Raw genomic sequence first — 22,178 nt, 5'->3', positions numbered from 1 at the left:
TTGCCAAATATTAATACCGAAGGCATATAACTCTATTTGAAATAATAATTTCAAGGCTGATGTGCTGGGGTCATTCTCCTGTGATGGCTGAAAGCACAAATACACACCATAAACAATAAAAAAGGAAAAGAAAAAAAAAAAGGTTTTAAACCCAGGATTTACAGCCAGACGCCAATACCACGGAGCCATATTTTGACGGGAAATGAATTCCAGAGTCTAGGGGTTAAACACATGCTTCATCCCCTTGGGTGGGCATTTGGGATGTAGGATTCTTGCTTGGCTAAACCTTCAGGAGCGGATCCATGGAAAGAAATACATTTCTGCCTATGAATTATGGAGCATGAACTGGCTGGGATAAATTAAAAAATGTGGCAAATTTCAAGGCAAACTGTTTTAGCTAATTTTTCCCCTATTTATGATAAGGCACTTCATTTCAGAAAAAAAGGCCTTTAGAATATGGGAGAAAATGAGGCCTGGATTATGGAATATTTAGCCTAATTTATACTAGAAACAGACTTAAAACAGGAATACAATTAGGCGAATACTTCTTAAAAATGACAGTTTATCTGTAGAACTAGCCTATTTTACGTTCCACATGATTTTACAGGTTTTTTTGCTCTCTTAATTCAGTTTTGTAGAATTTTTAGATTTTTTTTTTTCATATAAACACATAGGGATTTTTATACAAAAATCTTATCCAGTTAAGACTAAACGACAAAGAATTTCCGCGGTCCAACAAGCAACGGGAAGAAGAAAATTTTGCCAAGAAAACAAAATGACTTTTGTTACCAAAAAAAAAAACCAAACACCTTTGCGGCCTCGTGAACTCTTACAAGTCAAGTAGATCCTGCGCTGATAGAAAATAATTACAATATGGTGCTGCTCCCTAAAGATGGGTGATGCTATTCCAGTACTCAGCACCCAGCGTGCGGATCTCGGTTCAGAGTTGAGGCTCGGGGATTTAAACCAGGTCTCTTGAAATGGATCTACGCTAGTTCAACATTCCACCTCACACGTACCACTATAAAAAAAAAAAAAAAAGAGTTTATTGGGCATAAAGGGTACAAGTGCCGGGACAAACAAAAAGAACACCTGCCTTTGACGATTATGAGGATATGCTTAAAAAAGAAAGCTTTAAAAAAAAAAAAAAAAAGAATGCAACACATTCTTTCAAATCCTTTGCAACTTAATTTTTTTTAACTCACTCGAGTGTCACCAAAAAAAAAATTCACCCAGCATTTCAAAAGCCTAGCTGGAAAGCCAGCCAGCAGCAGCAGCTGAGATCCACCTCCCTCGCAGAAGAACTGCCTTGTCTTTGGAGCGAGGCGTCCCGGATGGCGCGAAAAAAACGCTGGCCCCATCGCTTGGGAGGCTAGTGTGAGATTAGAAATAATCTAATAATCTCAGTCCAGTCCCAAAGAAGAGAGCTCCATGAGGCGAGGTGTACGAGAGGGGTTAAAACACGGACACGCCGCGCCTATAGCCGAGAAACCACTTAAACTTTCGCTCGAATCTGATGTAGCCAAAACATCTGCCTATCACCCCATAAACGTCCCTACACTTCTGTTCCCTTTACGACAAAGGAATGGAGCTTTTAAGGCACATTTAATAGCCAGCAGCTGTTTGGCTGTCAAATGCCACATCTGGAGAAGTTGTGTGCTGTTAATGGGAACAGAAACAATTATTCTTTAATAGTTTTGCTTAATTTCAAGAATTACACAAATCACAACAACAAAAGAGGTGCGTGCTCTTAATGGAAAGACATCTGGTTTCTCTGAAAATTAGTCAAAAAGACAAAAAAAAAAAAAAAGGCCCAGTGATTAACTGAAGCCGCACCTATAACCTGTCCTGTCTCAGTGAAAAGAGACGTAAAGCTACGGACATTGAGGCACTTGGGTGTCTCCCGGCCTTTGACTATTCCCCTCAACAAATACGCAACGGGCAAGAAGATGACAATTAGCTGGTTCATATTAAATGGCACATGACTTATCGCGCGGTGCTGCTCCCCGCCGTGCCTGGAGGTTCCTGTCTTTTGGGACGGGATTTCAACGCTGCCTCCTCACTTCTGTACCCTACGCAGCCTGCACGTCAGGAAAATAACATCGTTCCCCTTTCACTTGGATCTCCTACTTAATTAGACCACCAAGACCATAATCGAATTTCTTCCCGATGGACAGCTTTTGGTCTGAGTTCAGACCTCAGGAAAGCCAATTAAATTATTTTCACCAGCTTTCTCAGGCTTTAAATCAGCCAAGAGCGAGTTACGGACGGCTGTGGAGACGACTTCTCTCTGGAGAAGCAGTAAATGGAGCACTGTCACCCAGACTCATCACCCAGGGCTCGGGCAGCTGCATGCGGATCACTCGTGGAAAGGGAACTGAAGTTTTGCCACGAAAATCAATCAAATGGAAAGCTCGGCCGAGCAGAACCACCGAGTGGCGTGTGCTTTCTGAGCAGACAAATCCCCCCACTGAAAAGCACGCATACAGAAAGGGGGTGGGAGATGGCAGGAAAGTGTTGCAAGAACTGAAATCTGAGTTAAAAACCGAGAAGGGAGACAAATCTAGATGTTTTCAGGTACTTGCTCTTTTTCTAATGAAGACCGATAGCTAGAAAAGCTTGCACCCCTTTTTAGGACGCTCTCCTAGCTTCAGAAGGCACCTTTTTGAAATGGTCCTCCTCCCACAGCCCTTCCTGGACCGGCTGCTCGCCCCACAGCTATGGCTTGCGCACCATGAGTCTATTCAGAACTTACGCGTACTCATTTCTGCGGAAAGCTGAGATTCTGATGCAATGACACAGTTGACATTTTTAACGGGTGCTTTGCACCGCTAATTTTTCCTTTTTGCCAAATCTGGCATCACCGCACACAGAACAAGACCCACGCACAGCCCATTTTGCCTCCTAGTTGAGCCTTGGCCAGAGGGTGGATGCGTCACCAACGCTATACTGACCCGGGCTCACAGCTGGGCTGCACCCTTGGAGGAAAACGAATCCGTGATTCATTTGGGTCAGTGTCTCCCATACAGACCTGAGATAGCTTCAGCGATCTACTAGCGGCGGCCAGCAGAACAAAGAGATGAACACCATTTGGAAACGCGGCCAGGAAATTTAACACGCGGTAGCCAACGGAGGATAACCAGCTCCGTTAAGTCAAGCCAATTCTTTGCCTGTGGTAGCTGTTAGGCATCCGAGCCGAGAGGCAGAGGTGCAGGCAGCTCACTGCATGGCTGGCTGCGGCACGGGGCCAGGGCTCGAACCGCCGGCAACTGGCATGTGGTTTTACCGGGGCTGCCATCCCCAGACAGGAACCTGGCGCCTCACTCACTCCCTTCACAGAGCGGGGGCTGGACTCAAACGATGCTGGCAGCAGCTCACAGCGTCTTGAATAAATGGGAAACCCCAGTCCATGAGGGATTTCGAATCCAGTGATTTCGCAATAAACTAACCTGGGGAAAAATGTGTCTTACAGGAAGAAAAAAGGCTAGGGTATTATTTCTTAAGCTTCCCCAAACAACCTACAGTTACATTAAAACAGTTTTTTTCTTTTCATCTCTCTCTCAAATCCGTACGCTATCTATATCTTGATATAAGCTACCTTTGAATCGTTCTTGGCTACCTCAAAATTTTATTTCATTTTCTTTTTTGGCCGGAGGTTATCTTGTTGAATACAGCAGCATTTGCTGAAGTACTCAGCACTGTGAATTTTCTTAAAGCTCCTTATTACTCACTGACAGCCTTCGAAAGGCTTTGCCATCATCACAGCCTCATCAGAGGTTGTAGTCATAATGTGACCTCTTTATCTCTATATCCTACAGTACAGCCTCTCTTACTGCCATTATCAGTAGAATTAATATTAGTTTGTGAAGAAGCGGGTGCCCAAAGAGGTTGCGAAGTCTCCGTGCTTGGAGATATTTGAGATTCACCTAAGCAGGCCCTGAGGAACCTGGCCTAACTAGCCCTGCTTTGAGCAGGTCAGTCCAGATGCCCTCCAGAGGTCCCTTCCAACCGACGCTGTACTCTATGATTTTGCTCATCTCAATACAGAAAAGTGCCAAGTTTCACATTTAAACAACCAACACAGATCTCCACAGGAGAGATTAAAGCAGAAAAAAAAGCATTAACCCAGGTGGTCTGGAAGATAAATTGATTGACATATGTAGGAAACACTCAACTATATATTTCCAATATGTAAATTACTCTTTAAAAAATAAAAATAAAACAAATTTTTCTACGTAAAATTATGATAGTTAATACCTTTCCATCTCAACACGCTGATGGGGGCACAATTCTAGATGCTCCTCTGCACCTTTATTCTTCCTTTTCAGCTGCTCACAGTGAATCTATTAGAAACAGGGAGGGGAAAAAAAAAAGCAGACATTAAGGGGAAATAAAAAAGCTTAACAATCTAGGAAGAAAAAAAATTAAGTACATGATTACAATGAGAAGAGGCAACCATGTCTTGCCTGCGTTTCTGTCGTCTTCTTCACATACCATGAATGCTTGCCACAAAGCAAGGCAGGAATCTACTTCCTCCTTCCCAGCATCATCCTCCCTTCAGTCCACCACTCCACCAGGGACAGTTGGCAAGGGCAGGAGCAATAACAGTCTCTGGCTGGGGTGGCAAGAATCTACCCAAGGAGCAAAGCTGCCAGCAGTCATGGGAACGCTGGAAGCGTTCCAAAAAGGGCTTTTGTTAGTCATCCTAAAAGAATCAACTACCTTAAAGACTTTATAATTCAAGCATGTCCTCACGTTGACCAGAAAATTCATACGCTTCACAGAAGCGTCCAGTAAAACTACTGCGCCAAATTTAAGAGAATTTGAGTTATGGATCTGATCTAGATCACGTGGAGAGAAAAGAAAAGGAGCCGTGTGCGAGTTATTGTGGACAAGCGTGGTGTTCAAGAACTATACAAGCTTCTAACAAGTTTCCCTCTGGTCAGGGCCAGCTCCTGTCCAGCAGTGCATTTCCAAAGAGATAGGACAGTAGAAAAAACCCACCCCTCCTCGGGAAAAGGAGACGCACCAGGATAACACTAAGCAGTCCACATGCAGATATTCCCTTTTGGATGACAATTCCAAAGAGGAAAAAAAGCAAGTTTGTTTTTTTTTTTTTTTTTTTTCTCCCCAATTTTATGAGGTACCACCACCTCTCCATCACAAGTGGGAAAACAGATGGCACAAAGAGTGAGCCCAGGCCACCTCATCCAGAGGAGTCATTCTGCTCCTGTGACGCAGGCTGGTAAGAGTCCCGGGTAGGTTTCTTCAGGCTACGTGGGACACCTCTAGTTCATCAGAAAGGGAGCCCAGAAGGCTTATTCTTCACTTTAGATCAAAATGACAAACAATAGCGTTATGATAGTTGCTGGAATTAGAAAACTGGCAGGTTTCATAACACCTACATTAAGGACAGCAACTTGACCACTCAAATAAAGCGGGGAGCCATCATGATGGAAACCTGCTATTTATAAGCAAGTAAGTTTTCAATTACGAGTCACTCTATTAGTAACATCAACTTAATGTGAAACCACAGACGAACATTTTATAGAAACCATGCTGCTTCATCTATGTGCAGAGCAGAAATTTAACATGAAAGGTTGCCAGGAGAAGATCTGAAGTGTTTGGCATCCCTCCCCCCTTCTTAATTCCCATTCCTGCAGGCATTTCACACATTTTAAATGCATCTGGTAATCACTAATTACAAGGATCCTATTAAGAAAAAAATGTCAATTCAGTTTCATATGAAACTTGATTCCAGCTTGTCTGAGCTTTATGAGTGTCTGTTTAATTATAACAAAAACCTGTTGAAGTATGGAAAGCTATATTAATCTGATTTCAATGGGAGCTGCAGACACGGGATACTAATGAGAATTAATCCTTATTTTGGAGTGCCTAAAACTTGACTTTTAGGTATCTAGCTTAAAAACCTAAGATTTGAAAAATGTTTGTCTAGTATGAACACTCTCTACCACCACTGAAACAACAAAAAAAAATAAAACAAAATGACTAAGCGAAATACGACCATGCTTGTCTGAATTTAAAAAAAGAAAAAAAAAAAAAAAACAAAACGAAACAAACCCCACAGAACTCAGACTGCTACTCCATCTCTAATTCATCCCACTGGCCTTAGACATTTCAGCAGCTTCAGATGCATTTGCCGATGCACTGAGAACAGGCGTGCGCTGAAAAACAGGCCGCTGAAGATACCTATGTCGGTACAATTCATGCAAGAAGCAAAGTTCCAAAAAAACTGACAAGAAAAACAAACAAACAAACAAAAAGCAGCGAAGAACATAGAAAAAGGTATTTCTTTATCAGACGTGTCACTTCCTGGTTCTGCGGGGACAGGATGGTGAGGCAGATTCGGGGGGCCCACAGGGAAGGGGTGCTGCACGCTCCCTGCGTAGCGGGTGCTCCGGGTTCTCTGTGGCCCTCCCCTGCCCTGCCAGGCCGGGGAAATGCACGGAAAGGAGCTGCAAAAGCCGACAATTCCTGAATCACTGCCTGGCCCAGCTGCACAGCCGGACAGCATAAACAAGCAGTTCTCTAGAAGTCCTAACATCTGCTGGGGTGGAGGTGGTGGAGGGGGGGGTCCCCTCCCCCTGTGGCTCAACGAGGTCTGTCGTATGGATCTCCTGACTCTTAGTCATACGCAGATTGTGCGGCGCGTCCCTCAGCGCTGGGCGCCTTGGTTTAACGTGTCTCCACAAGCCAGCCCAGCTCTCAGAAGCCGTTTTCGTCTCAGTAGCATCGGAGTACACCCACCACCCACCCACCCTCACCTATCCAGCCCAAGATACGGGGAAAAAGTAGTAAGAAGTTATCAGCTGTGACAGATGGCACAATCCACCCAGCCGAGCCTGGTCAGGTTACCACCAGCAAAGCCGCATCGCCACCTGCTTACCTTTGCACCCGCCGTTTCCCAAACTATTGATGCACAAGGGGCTGTTGATGCAGAGTCACGCTTGCTTTTCATTTCTCATGGTTGTTTTTTTTTTTTTTTGGAAAAGCATGTTACTTCTAAAAGGCTTTATGTGCGTATATATATTTTTTTTCTATTATTACTACTATTATTTTTTAACCCATTTTTTATTCTTCACAAGCAAAAAACTTACTGCAATGAGTCCGACTTGTGTTGGCAGCATGAGTTGTGCTAAATCTAAAGCTACAGTTACGAATCTGAACGGAAAAGGTACAACTGGGTTATTGTGCCATGTGCGAGTGTTTGTTATTAAAACGACTGTGAGTTTTTACAGCGATAAGAGGCAATTTAATGCCGTATGTAGGTTTTTATTAGATCAGAGAAATTGAAGCCAAGATGGATAAAATTCAGCTACTTCAAAGAATTAAGGCTCTGTAGAAAATAGGGGGTTATAACGGTCGCGTAAAGGATTGCTCAGAATTACATAAGTTTTCTGCTTTCTATCAAGGCTTTTAAGAACAGGAACACCCTGAAGTAAAACAGGAGCAAACTCACTCACAGATTCATGGGGGCTTGCAATAACTGAAAATGCTTGGGAAAAAGCCTGCAAAATTTAATTGGTGCTCACCCACCCACCAAATTTATCAGTGCTCCACGCCCCAAGTGCTTCCTAGATACACCCGAATAGGCCAAAAAAGCACTTTTTGGTTGGAGTATTGATTTGCATTGAGAACAAATAAGTTTTTCACATACCAAAAACATGTCTGGAGAGAAAAAAAAAAAAACCCACACCGTTCAAGATGACAAGAAGACTCACTAATTCTAATGAAATCTTAATTATAAAAACGGTCACAGCCAGACAGGCACTCATGACACCGGAGTTTCAAAATGTTATCCAAAATGCATTGCGCGAGCGTCTGTATTGTAAATGTTAAACCCCGCAATGCTCTTGCTCCATTCTCTTTTTCGTTCTCCAAGTCTAGTTCTAACTTAAGAGCATCCTACTTTCCCAAACCTTTGCTCACGTTCCCCCAACCTGCTCAGTAATTCGCTGCTTCTTCAGTTGCGCCAAAGCAGTATTTTGTGCGAACGTAATGTAAAATGAGCGTCAGAAATGAGCCAGCCTAAAAGAGGCAGAGAAGGGAAAGGAGAGTTTGGTTTTGTTTTTCCCGCCTAGGTGGGCTCAGTGATTCAATTTTACAGACCACCACCGTAAATGGACATTATTGCCACAGTGGAGGGAGCAGAAAACAGATCGTATGCCAAATAAACGAAGTACATACTAGCAAATTATCCACAAGGAATAAACCCACTAACAAATTACCCTTTCAGTGATACCCATTTTTTGCACTGTGAAAGATTCAGGGTCCGTCACGGCCAGGCTGAGTAAACTTACCTCATTTAAGTATTACCCGTATTGCAAAATAGCCCTGAAACAAAGTGGAACATCTATAATCATAAACGCTGTTGATCAACAAGCCGGCAGGTTATACGCTGTCTGTGTGTGGCTGTTGTGTAGGAGGAGTGGGAGGGAGAAACGGGTTGTTACTGTAAATGCGATCAAAAGGGAAGAGCAACCAAAGAAATAAAAGAGCATTCGATGAATGAGGGGAGAGCGCGCCGCCGCAAGGTCCTAAGCAACACTCACTGCAACTGATCTGAAACATGGCTAAAGCCGTCAAGATTTTTTGGTGTTCCCCCCCCCCCTTAAGAAGTCAGACACGTAACGTTTCTGTGATCTCCTCCGACCTCGGCATTCCCAGGTTTGGTGCTCATAATAGCACTAGCGTGCGGTGCAGCCAGCCTTGGACCAGCCGTTGCACGAGATGACTGTCTGCTTTTTGCCTGCAATGCTCTTCACTGAAAACGCCACTTCAGCCATGTAAATGCAGCACGAGAAAAAGCCACAGGCAAATACGGCAAGAGCCGCCAGTTCTCTCCTCCCCCCGTTATTTCCTGATAAAGTGCCGAAACTTCTATATTAGACGGTTTCTAACCAAAACTTAAAATCTGAAGCTTCATTCCCCCCCCACACACCAAAATAAGGAGTAGTTAGATCCCTCAGCTCTGTCTTGCCCGATTTCATTCAGCTAAAGTGAAACTGGGACCTGCCCTGTGTGATGCAGGAAGATTTAACGCCCGATACTTAAAACTGATCTCGCTATTAAGCACATTTCTCCTCGGTTAGGGTAACAGTAGATTCAGAACAGCGATCACCCCAAAGAACTTAATTCACAGATGCCCTCCCCCGAAGCTGTGATATCCACAACTTGATAAGCAATCTATTGACGTGCCTTGAGGTCATCTCAAATTATGCAGCAACTGAAGTAAATTAAACCCCAAACCACCAGGAACCCCCTGAAGTGGACCAGACTGAGGAATGAGCCAATTAAAGGCTGAACACGCTATTTCGACCCAGAACTGAAGGCCTGGCTTTCGGCGTAGAGCAGATGGGACTCTGGAGAGGCTCTGCACCACGGGTTCTTTGGCGCCGGTCCAGGAACGGAAAGTGCGCAGCGTAATCTCTGCATTTGCTTTGTTGTACGGGATGTAGCAGGGTGACTCCGCACAGATAGACAGTGCCTGGTTTATACATCTTTGGTCTTACGAGCGCTGGTCCTCCGACACTGGGTGGGTGAAAACGCTTCCGTTGACACACACAAACCAGTTTAAGGGGTGGGTACAAAACACCGTTTTAAACTACGTGGCCTTGTTAAAAATCAAGATATCACTTTTTTTTTTTTCTTAAAGTACAATAGAGATAAAACCAATTTTCAGGCATATTTCTCCGTTTGGAAATCGGTTCACTTAATTTCTACGCATCTTTGGGGTGACGGTCTCGAGCACTACATCTAAAAGTGAAAGAATTATTCCCCAATGAGTATAAATCCCTTCTTCAAGTAGAAATCGGTGGCACAAACGTTACCAAAAAGCAACCACAGTCATGCCCAGGGCTCAGGTGACACGGACTTCTTCATTTGAGCTCACCACATCAGTCATTCCACACAGACATCTGCACAGATGAGTTTAAAGCATACAAGATAATTTGAAAGACTACAAAGCATAAGTTCAGTGCCAAAAATATCACGACTACACTTCTGACGTGCAAAAGAGTCGCCTAAGAAGTGACCAGAGGAAGTCATAAGTATCATCAAGCCATCAGAGCCACACACGGTGTACCTCAAAACACCCTCAGTACTTCTTTGGGTTCCTGTAGTCATCTTCTCTCTCCCATCAGCGGAGGCCACAAAAAAAAAAAACCTAAAATACCTGCCTCTGATTATTATAAGGTTATAAGTTTGGGGGTGGGGAGGATTTAACCTTTTTCTGTTTTGGGGAGCTTTACGACATATTAAGAAGTTGCTAGAAGATGTATGATGACAACCAAAAACGTCACCTAAAGAATATCCCAACATTTTTCCATGGTTTGAAAGTTATTTGAGCCCCTTCGAAATTTTAAACGCAGGCTGTCGCTGATTTTCAGATACTGCACGTGGACTCCTTTTTTTACACATTTAGAAGAGAGCTTTTCTCCACTGGAAAATATTAGGTTTGACTGAAGCCAATTAGCGTACACAGGTCTGGGGGCAAAGCCAACGACGCTTTGAACGTACCTATTGTACGCAAATTCTGCGAAAGCAACGCTCTGTTAAATAGAATACAAGTTAGTTCCAACGATATATAAAATACGTTGATAAAATAAAGTCCTCAACAGTAAACATCTTTGGTTTGTTTAAAATTCATTCATCAAAGCAATCACAGAGCTGTCAAATATACATAAACCTGCCAAGGATACAGATCTTCAGAAAAACACCTGCAAACTAGGCACATACCATGGAATTGCACTGCACGAACCTTTCCAATGGTATTTGCGCATGATCTGTATTCAACTTTTATCAGCCTGACAAATTACTTGGAGGTGGGCAAGAGGAGAAGGAAGTACTTGGGTATTTTGTTAAATGCCAGCTTCAAATTCTGCAGTAAAAAAAAAAAAAAAAATAAAAAAAAAAATGGTTCTTTATTGTTCATTCACAGCCAAAGTACAGACGGGAAACTTTCTAAGAGATAAACTACAGAAGGAAAAATGCTGCAGGATAAAAAGCAAGATTAATAACTCATTGATAGTGCCCATAATGGTTTTTTCTGAACAATTTTTAATGGGGAGCTTGCTACAGTGAAACCGTGATGTTGTGATAGCAAAGAGAAACGATGGAACTTTCTTGTGCAATCCAAGCCAAGAGAGAAAAGATTTAGGATGATGATGGCTTTGGAATTGAGTATCTGCAGTATGAAGAGGTAGCAGAGTAAAAGAAAAGAGACCGTTCCAAGTACGGGGCCCACGTGGCTGGGAAGGAAGCGAGGCTGCGAGAAAAGAATTCAAGATACAGGCAGACCTACCTACAAAAAGCTGTGCAAGTACAAGAACCAAAGTTTAACAGCAAGAAGGATCTGATTTAGATGAGGAATGCAGCTCTGTTTTATCTAAATATCGTACTCTCCAGCCAAGCTTCAAAATCCGAAGGGGGCAGGGTGGGGGGGGGGCTAGAAATTAGGACTCCGCTGGCAGCATAAGGAAGACAACCCTTTAAGGAGCTCTCTTTCTCCAGGCTTCTGAATGGTTTGCTGGGGGTATTTTGTAATCCTCACAGGTGTATCGAGAACTTTTGCTTAATTTGGAGAGGGGGAAGGTAGAGGGGTCTGGAGTTCTTACAGCTGCCCTAGCACAACAGGTACGTGTGCCCTCTGGCAGCAACCACCACTGGTTCTGAAAACAGAAGGGTTGCTTCCCACGACAATGGAGAGAAGTACTACAGCTTTAAAAGTCTTTCTCAAAGAAGTAATTAAAACAAGGAGGAGAAAAACCACACACATTTGTTTTCTTCTCCCTCTCCGTGAACCTCGTCTCACTAGTCCTCATAGCTCACCTCATTGATACTTCTTAATCCGAAACATAACACTTGAAATCTATAATACTGTGGCACCAAGCATTCCTTACTCAGGGGTGGAATCCATCAAAACTTTTTCTGAGATGCAGCTTTAATGACCCACAAGTCAAGCAAAAAAACCCCCACCACCTAGCCCAGGGTCCTAGCCCACCCTCAAACGCTGTGTAGATTATAGAAAACAATTTGTAGTAAATGTGGAGAAAGGGTCCATCTCCTAATGACAGACCCAGTTAAGGGAATCCTGTCCCTGCTCCGGTCAGGGTCAGCAGCACAGGGAACGTCCCAAACTCTACGGAACAGGTAAAACTTCCAAAGGTCTCAGCAGAAGCACTATCCAAGGAAGAAGCGTAGGTCAAACGCAGTACAGGTGCACTGAATCTTTATATCACTAGATTTACCCCAAAATAACTGCTTGACATAGCCTTAATGCTGTACACGGCAATAATCCTTCATTATTCCTGTACCTTTCATCATCCAGCTTTGTGCAAGAAAAGAAAGCCAATGAATTCTGCTATAGCTACTCTATATAAAAATGATGAAGAAATTAAAAAGTCACTTGGAAAAAAAAACAAAACCCAAACCCTCGCAAAATATCAGGGCTGGGATTCGAGGTCTCTTTGGCAGATGACAAGGGAAAAGAAGCACATGACTCCGTCGTGAGGCTAGGCAGAGACCCGCTGACAGGAGCTCCAAATGAACGCAGAAGTTACTCACCGTATTTAGGGAAGATGTTCGTCTCTGTGCTGCTGGGTTAGGGCGTACTAGTCTCAATACAGGCTCTCTGAATCAAATGAGAACTAAGTGGTTTGGAGTCAAATATATATATCTCTCTCTCTCTCAAGGTTTAACCTACACACCAGGCTTAGGGAACCCCCTTTCTTAAAGTCATTCTAACGTTGAGAGCATATTCATCTCTCTCTCAAAAAAAAAAACAACACAGCCCCCACAGATCTACTTGAAAGCACTGCTTGTAAGAGACCACAGAGGATTCCCTCTCGTTCTTCACGTTACCATGGAACAGTGACACAATGGTACGCCCACGCACCAGCAAAAGCCGCTCTGTGGGAAAAGCGGCGGTCTAGCCCGGTGGAAAAGTTGCCTCAACTCAAAAGGTATAGAACCTCAATATTAATCTAAAAGTAGAATAATTTACTGTAAGGGGCAGATCGGTCAGGGACCCATTTCTAGGAATGCATTTTAACAAGAATTTATTCTAAAGGTTTCCCTACAGAATCGGCGCTCGGTTCGACCGGCTACAGTCCCTTCATCAGAAGTGACATTCAGCTCTGCCCCCAACCAGAAACGTTACCTTATCGTATCTGATTTTCTTTCTGAGGAAGAGGGCGGAGAGAGGCGGAGACTGCGGAAACGTCTTCCCTTCACTCGGACAAGAAGTGATGCAGCATTTTCAAGAGTGCGCTGTTCATTTCAGGCTACAGTCCACTGCCCACAGGAGTTGATTAATCAAGTTTCACAGATGATAAAAATTAACATTGTCACACTGTTACCTAGAAGTGAAAGACTTCATTATAGGTACGTTTAGAAAAAGGTTCATCTTTAAGCCTGATTCTTCTATCGGTTTCGGTTTTGACGATAACAAAACCCGTGCAGTTTTGCAGCAAGGAGTAGGAACTGTTCTGACATTTTTAGGAGACTCCTGTTGTCTTCTGGGTTGGGAATACTAGCGATCTAACTGCCCTGAGAGCGTTTGCATCCTTCTCGCAGAAAAAAAAAAATCACAGCTGCTCAGTAGAGCAGGGTGGATCTTTTTCTGTCAAACCATTTACCCCCTGCTTCTCACACACACGCGGAGACAGCAATCATTTGCAAATTCAGGTTCAACTCACTGCAGTTTGGTTGAAACAAAACTATTCCGGAGGCATTCGTAATTACAGCAGAGGAAACAGGGTCAGGATGTGGGAGAGACCAAAGTTCAACCTTTCTCCTGCCTTTCCCTGAAAGGAGTTTAACTGTGTTGGTGCCTCCTGGATAAACGTTTTAACTGCTGGAGTTGCAGGGTGATTTCTCCGTTCTTTTGCAATAATAGTCTTCCACTACATATGTAGTGTCTGCTGTTATTTTGTTGGAGAAAACGTTACTGACTTTAGTTTGATGGTTCAGACATTTACCAACAGAGTTCAGATTTACTGTCTGCCTGGCTAAAATAAAATAAAATAATGAAATAAAATAGCACTACCATCTTCCATTCCTCAGAACGGCACACTATTCACTCAGCTCCACATCAGTCACTGTTTCTTACTCTAATCTCTAGTTTACTTTTAAATCAGCATTTATAAAGATCAGAACAGCCCCCACAGGGGAGGTTTGAAAGCAGCCCACCAGCGAAACCTCAGTAGCAAACTGCTAGAGCACCGTCTCGGGAGGCGAGTGGCTTGTACTCAAATCCTGCCAAGCAGCAAAAGAAATCGAAGCCACGAGATAAAGCTCTGAGGGGAAATGCTTTTTCCACTGGCTGACTGAGTAACAAGGGAATAGCATGACTTCTTCCTCAGCAATGCATTCACACAGAGTACAGTGAATTTAGCCTTCTGTGCTTTTTGGCTTTCACCGCACACAAACACAGCTTTCGACTTTGGACTGACCAACGTGCTTAATTTCTATGGGACTGGAAATAGTTCGGGGGGTCGTCGTTGTCATTTTGTCATCCTCTGTCAGCTCAGCGACAATGATGGGGCTAAATTAAAATTTTCCCTGCGTGCCGTTCCTGGGCTTAATATCCGTCACCTGTTCAACCGCACCACCACGGTTTCTGCCAGGGAAAGCGAGGAATTATCAGATTTCTCCCCATCCAGGACCAGACGAAGCCAGGATTGTTAGGCCTTTGCTGCCTTCTTATCGTCAAGGCTGCATACCACCCCATCAGTTAAGAGAAATGACCAAAGCTGACAATTTTTTTCTGTGACGTGTTCCCTAAATAAAAGGCGAAATGCTTACAAATATTTTAACTGGAGTCATTCTGAGCCGCACGCATTTACTGTCGTGCTGGGCTACTTCTAAGCGCCTCTCAACAGCCTTGCCCCAAGCACGGACGGGGAGGGATGTGCCATTCTGCCTCCTGCAGCGACGGCCGCCTTCTGCAGATACTACCAGGGAACGGCATCCTTCCTGCTGCCAGAGACGGAGGAGATGAAGACGCGTGCTCTTCCTTTCCTGTTAGCGCCAGCTTAACAGCCACTTTGACTCAAGCAATTATATCGTTTCGTTTTTAACTCCTGTAAATGTTAGCGATGTGAAAGTAATGACATTTTCCCCGCAGCAAAGCAGGCACAACAAAATGTTTTGTGGAGGCAGAGAGAAGCAGTCGATGGAAAAATTGAAGCGGGGGGGGTGGGGGGGGACCCCCTTTCTCTTAACCTCCAGTGGAAAATTGTGGGGGTACGGCAGAAATCACATATGCCTCTTTTTACCTGACCTCCCCACTCCCCCGGCTCAGAAGAGGAAAACCCCTTTGGCTGTACCATACACAAACTGAATAATAAAAATTTCATTGCTTCTTATGCATACCCAAGCCACTTACCTAGAGCAAGTCCAGATTGGATGGCTGCCGTTCAAATTATTTTATTGTCCACTGAAGAACTGTTTGTTTAGGGGCTTTCCATAGGGGAAAAATAAGGAAATGAGTTAGAGACAATTTCATATAATGCAAAGAAAGCAGCTTAAAGTACCGGATCCTAGGTGACTTGTAAAGGGCTTAATTGCCATGTAAGTATTATTCAGGAGAGAAAAGACCGCTACAAGGAAAAAAGGAGACTGGAAAAAAAAAAAAAAAAAGCAATTTCGAAAGCGCTCAAAACAGTTTGGGAATCCAGTATTCTGGAGAGGAAGCTGAAGACAGATTTGCTGTCGAGGAAGTTTCTGAGATTTCGTTTTAAGTTTATACTTTGATACTACAGTTCGGGCATTAGGAATTCATTCCGCCACGACAAGGCAGCCTGCTGTTCTCCATACAAGCGTTACTCGCCGGCCGGCTACAGCTGTCCTCCTCTCTCTTTGCTGCACGAACGAGAACTGCTCCCACGCACGTATATTTTTTCCTGTCAAACCAAAATACTCTCTTCTGCTTCGCTCAGAAATAGTTTGGTCACTATCCTTTTTTTTTTTTTTTTTTTTTTTTAAACAGATTCACGTGCCCCAGATCAAGAAGCAGCAATAGGAGGCAGTCCCAGCTCTCATGTTTTTGAGGTAAACTGAAGAGTTAAAGGCGAGGGTACCTCTTATCCACACTTCAGACAGAACTGAAATACATTTTCGTGCCCACAGAAGTTACTTTCCCAGGGAGGAAGATACTGCTACCCAGTTCTACCCTCAATTTTAGTGAGTCGCTTTGATTTTAATTTGGACTCAAAACAGCTTTTGCTGGAGATGTACTAAAAGCCAAGGCACTTTCCCACCCATTTTGTTCCTGCTCTCTGTGTGGCTTACTGCTTAGCCACGGATGAAAGACCACCCGCAACAAATTCTCCCTTCCTTACGGAAAAACTGGAAATGCCACAGCTCCCTTATGAGGTTTTAGATGGCGATTCAATCAGTTCTTTATTATTACTCAAATATACTCTTATGCTTTTTCACTGGATTTTCTTGAAGTTGTTCAGGAAGTTGATACGATAGCAAGTACGACAACAGGCTTTACAGCAGGCCAGCAACAGGTTCCAGCAGAACATCACTTCCATCACATTTGTCAATTCCGCAAACTTTAAGCATGCTGCTTAGTGTCAAGGACGTTTGACTACAAACCTTTTTACTGGCCAATAAAGGCCACCTTGTTTTCCAGCTGGTTGCCTGCCATTATTTCTACCCGTACTGAAATATTGCAGTGTTTAAGTTCTGGTCCAAACTGGAACTAAATGTAATTTTAGGCAATCCTAAATTTCCTCCATGAAAGGGATTTCTCTTTCTGCATAAGCTTCAGAATGATTTCTTTCCTATCAACACATAGTTTTACTTGTGTGAACCCTGAAGCCGTACTAAGTTTCCTACTCTACACGTCAGTGAAGTTTTAAAGCAGCATCTAGTGGTTTGACAGATACGTGACCTTTACCTCATGGAGACAGGTTTTTTTGGACGAGGCAAAGCATATTCACCCAGATTCAGGGACTACTGAAAACTGCAAGTTGCAGACACTTTTCTGCCTTTGCTATTTCTTGGCTGAGCTGCAACAATAAGATCAGGCACAGAGCCTGGAAGACTTACGTACCTTATATGACTACAAAATAGTACAGAGAATTTTCTCAACAAGATGATCTACCTTACCCACAAGAGTAGGTTCCTGGTCTCTGATTTTCTTCTCAGCAGCCAGGGAGTGCAGTGAGTTACTTGGAACAATGGATACCTGAAGGGGGGCCAAGGACAGACTGCAAGATGTTCAAAGCTAAGTTCAAGATCATGGAAAGAATGAAGGCTTATTACAAACCCCATTGGTGGCCCACTCTAAGCGCAAGGTGCACGCTCTTGACATTGACCTAAAGATAGATGGTACAAAAACGCATGTTTCAAAATACATCAAAAAAACCCCAAACTTTACAAAAACTAGCCACTCTCCACTCTGCTTGCTTCGTATTGCTATTGTCCCTCTGTATAGAGCTCTGTGGAACCCAAGCACAGCGGAGGCTTTGGCCACATTAACTAAAGCACCATTGGAAGTCGACGATCGTGGTAAGGAAACACTAGAATGATACTGAATAAGGGAATATACGATAACGTAAACCAGTATTGTACAGAAGAGACATTCCTTTGAACAGTAAGCTTAGCCTGCCTTCGTCAGCTACCATTACTATTATAGGTTGTAAATTGTCAACTGAGCACAGGAGCTACAAGAGTCTGGGTTAAAACCAAAAGGAAAAAGGGAAGTAAGGTCTGACAGACCCAGTGAGAGCTGGCATTTGCCATCAGCGCAGGCAGCCGAATAGAGGAAGATGCCTTCGCCTACGTTTGCAGCTGACCAAAGGCAAACAGGGGATGCGAAGGCATCTCATAGGAGGTATCCTGGTTGTTCGTGGACAGAAAGAAAGGCACTTCGGAGGAGAGGGGAGTGGTGAGGGGTGGCCCGTCTACTACTTTTTCAGCTTCTCTGGAGGATCTGATGACCTTTTCACAACCACTAACATTCATCATAACACTGAAGCAGAAGTTCCAACCATAAAGCATATTAATCTAATTTTACTTTCTGTGAAATCAAGAATAATATCTGCTTACAGGTTTGCTGTATGGTTTTGCAAGACACATAGTGTGCGGTAAAGCTAATCACCACATTAGAGAGAGCTCTCTCGTTGTTAGAAACCAGATACAAATATTTCTAATGCAGATCTCCATCGCATAAGCACAGAGACACACACACAGACAAAAAAAAACCCCTATAAAGACAAACATTCCTATATATCGACCTACAAGAAAACTGCCTTAGAGCTGTTTCCTGTTACTAAAAGGAAGGACTATAAAAATGAAGGAACTCCTGATCTTAGGCTGCTATTACCACCTCATATGACCTTAATTTTATGGAAACTGTACCCTTGTGTTATTCAGATTTTACTCATAAAACATAGACAGAGGCAGTGTACAGGCATCAGGGAACAATCAAGAAAAAGGTAAAAATTCTTTGAACAGTAAAGAAAAATGTTGTTAAAATGATTAATTTTTATAAATGATGTAAGGAAAAGCCATTTGCTGTAGTGGAGATAAAGTCCTTTTTTTATTACGATTTTCTTTATTCCCTTTTTTTTTAAAAAAAAAAAAAAAAAAAGATACGTGCTTGGAGCACTAGGATGCCACAGCAAACATAGTTTTACTTCCCTTATGTACTTTCCCAATTAAAACTTAGAAAAAAGATTAAGTACTGAAGAGTATTTCATAAAGTAGGGGTAAATATCTACCTATTAATTATAACCGTACTCTAAACTTTTGCGAGCAGCTCTCTGTGCGTACTACTTTGAGGGAAGCCTTAAACCACAGCAGAGAGCCAATCGGTCTGATAAATATCCTATTATTACCTGCAAGTCCTTCAAATGTTTGCAAGCATTCGAGTTGCGTTCAGCCTGATTTCCTAAAACAGCTTATTCGGCATTTGCAAATCAAGGATGGACGTTGAAATGCAATCGAATACATATGAGAGGGTTATGCAGATAAGACGTTCTACCGCAGGAGAAAAACAGTAATGGTCATAGAAATTAAAAATATTTGACTATTAGCCGTTCACAGCTTAATCAAAGCACCAAGGTGATACCAAGGTGATCTTAATTGTCTGTGTAGAGATCTCACTACATAAATGGGGTGCTATTTTCCAAATTTCCGTAGAACAGACTGTTATAGAACAGAACGCTACAGGGCGCTATATTTCAAAATACACGGGATGCATAGAATCTTTTCCCTTTTCAGAAGGGACCGAAGCACTCAGGTCCAAATTTTCCAAACCAGCCAGACCCCACGCCGTGCATCTGAAGACCATATGGAACTGTCAAGCGCGCGCGCACTCAACCAGTCAGTTCCCAGTAGGCACGTTTTATCCAAGCTTGGGTCTGAGCTGGACCATAGGCGCAGATTCCCAACCTGCGGACCCACCTGAGTGCCTTCCGCACCACACCATTGTGTTTCACCGATTTGTGGGGTAGCCCAGTGACTTTGGTCTGGTTACCCTAAGAGGGCGGCAGCTAAGCAAATTAGGCAATTTAGGGCAGTAGTATAAGATTCTGAGTCTTTAGCACTTAAATACCTTTGAAGGGAGGTAAACCCAAAAGCATTTTGGGGGTTGAGGGATGGAGCTCCGTCCTCCCATTCGTCAGCACAGGCACTCCTCGCGCTATTAGGAAACAACTGCCTCCTGAGGTCACTGGTTCAGAGCAAGGCCCCTTAAAGGCATTCTTCCTAAGGAAATCCCCTCACCTTCAGTTAAGAGTATTTTTTTCAAATGTTCTTTCTCTTAAAGCATTAGTCAAAAGGCTCTGGGAAATTGTACATCTTTGTGGCTTTTATTAACTTATTTCCTTTACAGTGATACACTAAAACCAGTAGTGAGACTCTTTTTAAACTTGAGCGTTACTGTGGGGCCTTCAGCAACCCCATGGTCCTTTTTCAACGCTCAATAACCACCATGTCTCAACATACAACCACCACCTTCCTCAGCTTAACACTGAAGACAATTTGCTTTCAAATGGTTCCTTTTGTGGGGTGGTTTTTTTACATTCCTAGGCAGCTAGAATGAAACTGGAATTTCTGAGTTCTGTTTAAATGACAGATAAAACCGGAAAGGGACGAGGAAGAAAAAAAAAAAAAAATAATTGCCAGGAGGACTTTCAGAGTCCCAAAGCAGCAGAGAACAAATTGTCTCACCTAGCGCTGAGCGCGGAGGCAGCTGTCACCGGCAAAATGGGGGAGTCTGGATTATAGCCTGTAGAAGCTCTCAAGTAAACTCTGAAAATAAGGAAGGAAATCCAGAGCTGAAAGGGAAGGTGGGGGGGAGCAAAGGAAATGTTTGGAGAATACACCTGGATTGTTTGCATATCTCTGCGGGCATGAGAAGGCAAGACCAAAGACTACTGCAAATTGAAATTTCCATCTCCTGTGTGCACATACAGGCACGCGCGGCTTTGAAGTGTGAGCAAAACTCCAGCATGACGGAGAGTTGCAGCAGTTGCTCCAGATCAAAAAAAAAGCGATAGACGATGGTTTCAGGAGACTGCAGCTTAAAGCAGCCGGGGCTAAACCAACAGTAATACAGATATGAGGACAGTCAAATTTATAACGGAAGAAGGAAATTCAAAGCAAACTTCCGTGCCCGAAAGAAACATTTTTAAAGCAATTCAGTTTTGATCCATAATGAATATACACACGCACAAAACAAAAGGCCAAACCAGACTGTGCTTCTTGCTGAACAAATCTTCATATTCATTACTGGGAACACGCAAACTATTATGGTTTGGGGTTGGTTTGATTTTTTTTTGGTTGGTTTCTTTTTTTTTTTTTTTTTGTACAGAACTTCAGAGAAACATAACTGCTGAATAATATTTTCAGTTTGAGATTGGTTTTGATCTATTAAACTCCTAAGCTGCTTACTTCTTACTGGAATTGCCATTAATGCCCAATTTAATAAACAAAACCAGCAACAACATTGCTTGCTTACCCTACAACTCCCCCAAAGCTTTCTCTGTTTTAAACTACAACCTACGCAATGGAACAGGATTATATTTTAGCAATAATACAATTTTATAGTTGGAATCCCCTTCAGTTTGAAGCAAACAGCAGCAGTGACTCATTACAGGGCATTTAAAAAAGGGGATTTCCTGCTGAAGTAAAACACCAATGAACATTACCGAAAACAAAAATCAGCTAAGATTACAGCAAACAGGGAGACCAAGGATCCACTAGGGAAGCAATACAATTACAGAATAAAAGTAACGTCTTTTACTTCACCTAGAGGTGCATGATCCAAACTGGATCTGTTGTTCTAAAACCGAAACTAGAAGACACGCTGAACCGGGAGCCTTCGCTCTGAAACCCAGCTGACCCAACTCAAGGCTGCTTTCATCAAGTCAGCAGCGGTTTTGTAGTTTTCGCTTCATTCGAGATTCTGGCAGAGACAGAACCATCATCCGAGTCCCCTACAACACCGTACCTGACACGGAACCAGAAGACACAAGACAGTAGAGAAAAAACGTTATCAAGCAGCAAGCCATTACCCAATACCTGGGCTCCTTCCATGAGTCAGAGCGGAGCAGTCTACTGCTTTCAGTAAATATGAAGGTCATTTTTGCAATTACTGTTTCTAGTAAAGATAAACTCCCACACACAGTGAAAGCGGGAGGGTGGCTACAAACTACGTGGGACGTTTCGTATGTAGGCTGTACAACGAGGGGACGCCTTCTGCCTCGAATACAAATGCCAGCAATTAGGATTTTTAGTAACTGGGTGACTGCCCAGCGCGTGAGGTTCTCACAGAGCGCTGTTACCGGGGGAGGAAGATCAGCGGGCAGAGGGTAAAAGTGGGGTTGTTCTGCCACTGAACCACAGTGCTACCTCACCAAGTCACGCACAAGAAAATTGCACAGCTTCGTGTCCCTACTGCACTCTGTTCTCCAACAAAAGATATTACTGCTGACTGAGACTCACCCCTCTGTAAAACTGTTATTCTTTCCTAGCAGCTTTTTGCGGGTAGCTTTTTAATAGAAGGGGTCCTCTGGACTGACTTCTCGATTCGGGTATTAGAGACCCCTTTTTGCTTGTCTCAGGCTCAGATGGCCCAACGCTCGCGTCTAGGGAAAAGACGCAGAAACAAAGAAAACTATCAAGGGAATCAAGGG

General features: G+C 43.3%; 1 protein-coding gene across 4 annotated transcripts in view; it reads right to left on the bottom strand.

The window, feature by feature from the left end:
• The window catches only part of TNIP3 (TNFAIP3 interacting protein 3), a 63,471-nt gene extending 41,813 nt beyond the window's left edge, over nucleotides 1-21,658 (bottom strand). For 2 of the 4 annotated variants that reach the window (XM_063337090.1, XM_063337087.1), the window contains exons 1-2: nucleotides 21,565-21,658; nucleotides 4,258-4,343 (exon numbers count right to left, since the gene is read on the bottom strand). In XM_063337090.1, coding sequence (XP_063193160.1) covers nucleotides 4,258-4,343; nucleotides 21,565-21,579 — 101 coding nt within the window. In that variant the 5' untranslated portion in view covers nucleotides 21,580-21,658. The other 2 variants (XM_063337089.1, XM_063337088.1) reach the window with 2 other exon arrangements.
• Between the last annotated feature and the right edge of the window lie 520 nt (nucleotides 21,659-22,178).

This window comes from Chroicocephalus ridibundus, chromosome 5 (genome assembly GCF_963924245.1).
Source record: "Chroicocephalus ridibundus chromosome 5, bChrRid1.1, whole genome shotgun sequence".
Classification (NCBI taxonomy): domain Eukaryota; kingdom Metazoa; phylum Chordata; class Aves; order Charadriiformes; family Laridae; genus Chroicocephalus; species Chroicocephalus ridibundus.
The sequence above is the reverse complement of the archived record's forward strand: the minus strand, read 5'-3'. Positions and strand labels throughout refer to the sequence as shown.